At 37.1% G+C, this 7,445-nt stretch overlaps 1 protein-coding gene across 1 annotated transcript in view; it reads right to left on the reverse strand.

Annotated features, from left to right (window-relative positions):
- The window catches only part of LOC110458217 (cytochrome P450 4B1-like), a 20,457-nt gene extending 17,116 nt beyond the window's left edge, over nucleotides 1-3,341 (reverse strand). Inside the window, exons 1-2 of the mRNA XM_021509834.1 lie at nucleotides 2,922-3,341; nucleotides 437-581 (exon numbers count right to left, since the gene is read on the reverse strand). Coding sequence (XP_021365509.1) covers nucleotides 437-581; nucleotides 2,922-3,113 — 337 coding nt within the window. The 5' untranslated portion in view covers nucleotides 3,114-3,341. The remainder of the gene's footprint in view (nucleotides 1-436; nucleotides 582-2,921) is intronic.
- Nucleotides 3,342-7,445: the final 4,104 nt, after the last annotated feature.

The following is a 7,445-nucleotide window of genomic DNA, read 5'->3' on the forward strand; positions in this document are numbered from 1 at the left end:
TTATAACAATGTACCCTGTCTACAGGTCCTATAACAATGTACCCTGTGTACAGGTCCTATAATAATGTATCCTGTATACAGGTCCTATAATAATGTACCCTATATACAGGTCCTATAACAATGTACCCTGTTTACAGATCCTATAACATTATACCCTGTATACAGGTCCTATAACAATGTACCCTGTGTACAGGTCCTATAACATTGTTCCCTGTATACAGGTCCTTTTCTTTTTTAAATCAGTCTTGTCCTTCAAGAGTTATTTTCATTAAAATGGGCATAACTCTCTAAAAAAGGGGAGTTAAAGGGAAATATTTTTAGAAGCTTGCACACAATTAGATGATGCAAAATGTAGTATAGGAGATATTTAGATGATTCAAATTTATTAGGAAACTGTCTATGAATATACCTATCAGTAAGTAAATAATAATCTCACCTGCTGTTTTGAGGACAATCTTGATGGTTTCTGGATGGTTCAAAACAATATTGGCTCTGGGACCCATCCAGAACCGATAGTATCGTGGGAACTGTCTGGAGATTTTCAACCCATACTCAAGTCTCTCATGGCTTGTCTTTGGAAGCTGAAAAAAGTTACAAACATTCAATTAAATAACAATTGACCTTACCAAGTTGGATGTTGTTACACATAGTTACCTGGTTGGGTTGTCAGTACACATACTTACCTGGTTAGGATGTCAGTACACATACTTACCTGGTTAGGTTGTCAGTACACATAGTTACCTGGTTGGGTTGTCAGTACACATACTTACCTGGTTAGGTTGTCAGTACACATACTTANTGGTTAGGTTGTCAGTACATATACTTACCTGGTTAGGTTGTCAGTACACATACTTACATGGTTAGGATGTCAGTACACATACTTACATGGTTAGGTTGTCAGTACATATACTTACATGGTTAGGTTGTCAGTACATATACTTACCTGGTTGTGTTGCCAGTACACATACAAAATGTACTTACATGGTTAGGTTGTCAGTACACATACTTACATTGTTAGGTTGTCAGTACACATACTTACCGGTTAGGTTTTCAGTACACATACTTACCTAGTTGGGTTGTCAGTACACATACTTACATGGTTAGGTTGTCAGTACACATACTTACCTGGTAAGGTTGTCAGCACACATACTTACCTGGTTAGGTTGTTGGTACACATACTTACCAGGTTAGGTTGTCAGTACACATACTTGCCTGGTAAGGTTGTCAGCACACATACTTACCTGGTTAGTTTGTTGGTACACATACTTACCAGGTTGGGTTGTCAGTACACATACTTACTTGGTTGGGTTGTCAGTACATATACTTACCTGGTTAGGTTGTCAGTACACATAGTTACCTGGTTGAGTTGTCAGAACACATACTTACCTGGTTAGGTTGTTGGTACACATACTTACCAGGTTAGGTTGTCAGTACACATACTTAATTGGTTGGTTTTGTCAGTACACATACTTACCTGGTAAGGTTGTCAGCACACATACTTACCTGGTTAGGTTGTCAGTACACATACTTACCTGGTTAGGTTGTCAGTACACATACTTAATTGGTTGGTTTTGTCAGTACACATACTTACCTGGTGAGGATGTCAGTACACATTCTTACCTTGTTAGGTTGTCAGTACACATACTTACATGGTTAGGTTGTCAGTACACATACTTACCTTGTTAGGTTGTCAGTACACATACTTACCTGGTTGGGTTGTCAGTACACATACTTATCTGGTGAGGTTGTCAGAACATATACTTACCTGGTAAGGTTGTCAGTACACATACTTACCTGGTTAGGTTGTCAGTACATATACTTATCTGGTTGGGTTGTCAGTACACATACTTACCTGGTTAGGTTTTCAGTACACATACTTACACGGTTAGGTTGTCAGTACACATACTTACCTGGTTAGGTTGTCAGTACACATACTTATCTGGTTGGGTTGTCAGTACACATACTTACTTGGTTAGGTTGTCAGTACACATACTTACTTGGTTAGGTTGTCAGTACATTTACTTACTTGGTTAGGTTGTCAGTACACATACTTACATGGTTAGGTTGTCAGAACACATACTTACCTGGTTAGGTTGTCAGTACACATACTTACCTGGTTAGATTGTCAGTACACATACTTACCTGGTAAGGTTTTCAGTACACATACCTACCTGGTTAGGTTGTTCACAAATACTTACCTGGTTAGGTTGTCAGTACACATACTTACCTGGTTAGGTTGTCAGAATACATACTTACATGGATAGGTGGTCAGTACACATACTAATCGGTTAGGTTTTCAGTAGATATACTTAACTGGTTAGGCTGTCAGTACACATACTTACCTGGTTATGATGTCAGTACACATACTTACATGGTTAGGTTATCGGTACACATACTTACTTGGTTAGGTTGTCAGTACACATACTTACTTTGTTAGGTTGTCAGTACACATACTTATCTGGTTAGGTTGTCAGTACACATACTTACATGGGTAGGTTGTCAGTACACATACTTACCTGGTAAGGTTGTCAGTACACATACTTACCTGGTTAGGTTGTCAAAACACATACTTACCTGGTTAGGTTGTCGGTACACATACTTACCTGGTTAGGTTTTCAGTACACATACTGACCTGGTTAGGTTGTCAGTACATACACTTACCTGGTTAGGTTGTCGGTACACATACTTACCTGGTTAGGATGTCAGTACACATACTTACTTGGTTAGGTTGTCAGTACACATACTTACTTGGTTTGGTTGTCAGTAAACACTTACTTACCTGGTTTGGTTGTCAGTACACACTTACTTACCTGCTTGACAGTACAGTACATTACACACTTACCTGGTACTCACTTTGTTGAGATGACAGTAAAGTATACTTACCTGATGGCAATGGTAGAACATTGATATGTAGTACTTACCTGTTGTAGATGGCCGTACAGCCAGTGCGAGCCTTCAGGTCCAGGTAAATCACGGTATGTATTACTTGCGTAGCGTACGTGTAGCAGAAATCGTATGACTTCGTACAGAATATAGATGGCAACACCGAGAACAAGAGTACCAACTATATTCCCAGGTGTTAATGCCGCGCTGGATAATAGGCCGGTCTTCATCTTTAAAATACGCTTACTGCGTTTGTAAACAAGGGAGGGTTTTGTAAACAATCCTCCTCCGTTCGTCTCAGCTGTCTTATGCGACAAATCTAATCAACGGCCACAATATCCAGACGCATATCGGCAAAGCCGATACATAAATTGTTGTCAGTGATCATTAAATACATATCACGTTCTCATCTTTGTCCCAATTCTTCACACTCCGTAACCCAAAGTTCACAGGTTAAGAACTAGTTCGTTCATATAATGTTATGTGAGTAGCCTCCCTTGAAACACCATTAAATATTTTATGTTTTTAGTATGTTGTTTCATGCATAACTACAGCTAACTTCAGCTGGCGCTAGAACGGGAGATGGATATCGGGTTTACAAATACAAATACTATTTATTACAGGTATTAATTATTAACAGTCCCTGTCAGTCCCCCTATCGATCCCTATAAGTCCCCATCGGTTAGGAGTATATATATACATTCAATGGCTCAAGCACAAATCGATCAGTACAAGAAAGTAACTTGAGGGAGTAGGAATACTTTATGAAAGTATTTGTCGGTCCCCCTGTCAGTCCCCATGTCAGTCCCCCTATCGGTCAGGGGTGAAAAGTACTTGCGACAATGATAGCTCGGAGATGTAGGAATACTTTTGATAAGATGTAAATCAATAGGAATTCTTTATGAATGTATTTGGATAAAAAGTACTTGAAACATTTGTAACATGCAGATGAAAGTACTTGATAAGATGTTAGTCAAAACTATCGCACCTGACCACACTCGATATTTGTTTATCATGTGATGAAAAAGAAATGATAAGTGAAACATTCCGTATCTATACTTATATACTGTAGGACACATAGGTATAAAGTAACGTACACAACCACATGTACATTCTACTCACTTTTCACTCGACAAATGGACGACAGTAGTACTGCTCAAATGTGGCTTGAAAAAAATCAGCGATCTCTAATAATCCTCCACAAATTAGGACTACATCGTGATGCAACTCTACATAAGGAGCTTAAACTTTGTGTGGCTACACATATGAAGGGGAGCATCATTTGCTTATGAAGATGAGAGAGAAAAGGCAAATGCTTTCTGCTACTATATGGTCTCCGAGGCATAACATATAACGAACATGCATTTACGAGGTTGACTGAATATAAAAGCATATTAGATCATATTTACAGTGTACAATGTATGTCTACAATATAATTTAGTATAAATTTCCTAGGAAATAAAACTAGTAACATACATAATTNTATATTAGATAAAATTTACAGTGTATGTCTACAATATATTTTAGTATAAATTTCCTAGGAAATAAAACTAGTAACATACATAATTTCAGGTTAAGAAACATAGAATTTATATTACTAGAATTTAAAACCGATGAACCATAGACAATGAGTCTGCCGCGCTACATTTGTAATTGTGTTGTTATTTACATTTTATTCCTTGCTAGGTGCTGATAGATAACAAAAGGATGCACCGTACCACCGGAACAAAACCCATCCCCAATCATCGGCTTCACTCCAAGATGAATTTGATCAATATATAGCAAGTCAAAATTTCCAGGGAATTAGACGCTCTTGTATACACAGTCATGGTTCAAGTAATTAATATAGGTCGTTTTTTGTTTGTTTTGTTTTGGATATAAGCTGCAAGTTTCTAACGTTAGAACATTTCCAATGATTGATGTAGCTCTTTCCTTTCTTATAAAGGTATACAGCTCATGAGACGAGTTTGATTAATACTTAGCCATTCATATTATTTGATAGAGTTGTCTCCATTTCAGTACAAATCTGTATTGTAAAGAGCATAGCGTCTCGTTATATCGATGTTCCGTTAGCCTTCTCATTTAAATATGTATCAAAAACGTTTGATTAAATCTGTCATAAATTCATACGGTGATGTGATATTAACAGATATATCGTACTATGCTACAAATCTATGTTTCATCAGTATTTTTAGGTCACCTGAGCTTTGCTCAAGTGACCTATTCTAATCGCTTTCCGTCCGTCGGCGTCCGTCGTGCGTAAATTTTTTACATTTTCAACTTCTTCTCAAGAAACAGTGGATGGATTTTTTTCAAATTTGTTCGAATCATCCTTGGAAGGTGAGGCTATAAAATTGTAAAATTGGGATTCCTAACCCAAAAATATTCTTCTCCAGACTCAGAGGTACTACAGTCATTTTCTCTGCATGGAAAGAAAAATCATCAGGGGCTTTATTTAAATTGTAAATTCAGGACCCCCGAGCTATCCGTTCTCCTTGGGGAGGGGGTGAAATTTACTATATATAGTAAATATATATAGGGAAATAACACTTTTGGGTATATTTTATCCATTTTCAGCAGAAAATTACTCAAACTTAGTAAGGATCATCTTTGGTGGATGAGGGTATAACATTGTAAAATTGGGATTCCTGCCCCATCCCCAGGGGCTAGGGCGGGGCCCCAAAGGGAACATTTACCAATATTTTCGAATTCTTATCCTTTGATCACATGACAAGTATTGTATTTCACTTAGTTTACATGCTGATTTCCACATCACATCTAAACAATAAAATAAAGCTACCAGTACCTATGATATAACTCAGGTGACCGCTAAGGCCCTTGGGCCTCTTGTATTTGGTTGTCACGAGGTCGCCATCTGTAGATCCGTCATATTTCATAAACTCGTTAGAGCCATAAAGAAACGTTACACAGAGTTAAGAAACGAAACTCTTTTTTTTCATAGATAGTGTAGTGGAAGTAATATACGGTAAAGCTCGTAATCACATGAACAGGTTGACGAGACATCGATACTATTGTAAAGTAGAAGTCATTTTTTCAACGTGTAATGAGTCGGTGCTGGTTTGTATATCTGAATGTAGAGAGAATTGACTAAGAACAAACGATTTTGTTTTCGCTAATTTTTTTATTAATAGTCAATAACGTTCATATTAAAAAATAAAACTCCTCCAATTACAACACTGTAACGTAAGTGAAATGAATACCCAACAATAGCATATAGCAGTGTTATTTAAAAACATATAATCTAATAGTTTTACCAAACTATATAGTATATGGTACATGGGATGTCTCTCATACTTGTCGAATTTCACTTGCTGTCTCTCATACTTTTCGGACTTTAAATGATGTCTCTCATACCTCAAATTTAGTTCTACAACTTAAAACATTGTAATTTGATGCTTATTGAAACTTTGAAACTTATTTTGTTTTCCTTTTGACTTTTAAATTTCAAAATACTTTTCTGTTTTATCTGAAAACAAAATAAATTATTATTTTTTATTTAGTTTTACCAGGGACAGTATGCGTCCCTGGTTTTACAACTTAAATTTAGTTTTGATTCTTTTTGAAACCTTCTTATATTTCGCTTTTTTTTCTTTCAAATTGAAATTCAACAATATATAGTATGTAATCAACATGGTCTTTACTTTTTACAACTAAATTATAACAACATCTAATCACCATGTAACCTATATACATATGAACATAGTTTTACAATATATTTTTTTTCCTTTGATGACGACTTCGGTCTGATACCACATTTGAATAAATATTTGTAAAACTACATTTCTGTTTCATTTTTAATGCCAACCAATTGTAGAAATCATATATTGACTAAACGCAAGCGTATCATATCGATTGTGCAAGACCCAACGTTTGTCATCGAAGGCACACAGACCCAACTTGTTGACGGCATAATTGTACATGTGCAGTTGGTGTTTATCGCTTCTAATCGAATTCATTTTACACATTTTAATTGTGTTTTCGAATAAACGTCCCTATACGTTTCATGTCTTAAATCGCATCTAATGGTCGTCTTTGCAATGCCTTTAGCTACATGTTTTTCTTTCATATCGTTTCGTAGAACGGTAAGATTTTCCGTTTCTATCCGTGTTTGCACGGCGTAGACGTATGAGTACATTTTAGCGCAGAGTCCTACAAACTCTGCAATGGGTTCGCTTCCCGTTTCGTCTTTGAAATACCCGGTTATCTTTTTTTTTGTATCGTGACAACGATGATCGACCGGATAATTGGACAGATCGAACAGGTGTCTGTCCCGATACGTGTCGTCGTAGACGTCTGGACATTGGACGTGGTACAATAGACTGTCCGTGTCCGTCATAGACGTCTGAGCATTGAACGTGGTACAAAAGACTGTCTGTGTCCGTCATAGACGTCTGGACATTGGACGTGGTACAATAGACTGTCCGTGTCCGTCATAGACGTCTGGACATTGGACGTGGTACAATAGACTGTCCGTGTCCGTCATAGACGTCTGGACATTGGACGTGGTACAATAGACTGTCCGTGTCCGTCATAGACGTCTG

The sequence above is a fragment of the Mizuhopecten yessoensis genome, unplaced genomic scaffold, assembly GCF_002113885.1.
Source record: "Mizuhopecten yessoensis strain PY_sf001 unplaced genomic scaffold, ASM211388v2 scaffold1181, whole genome shotgun sequence".
Classification (NCBI taxonomy): domain Eukaryota; kingdom Metazoa; phylum Mollusca; class Bivalvia; order Pectinida; family Pectinidae; genus Mizuhopecten; species Mizuhopecten yessoensis.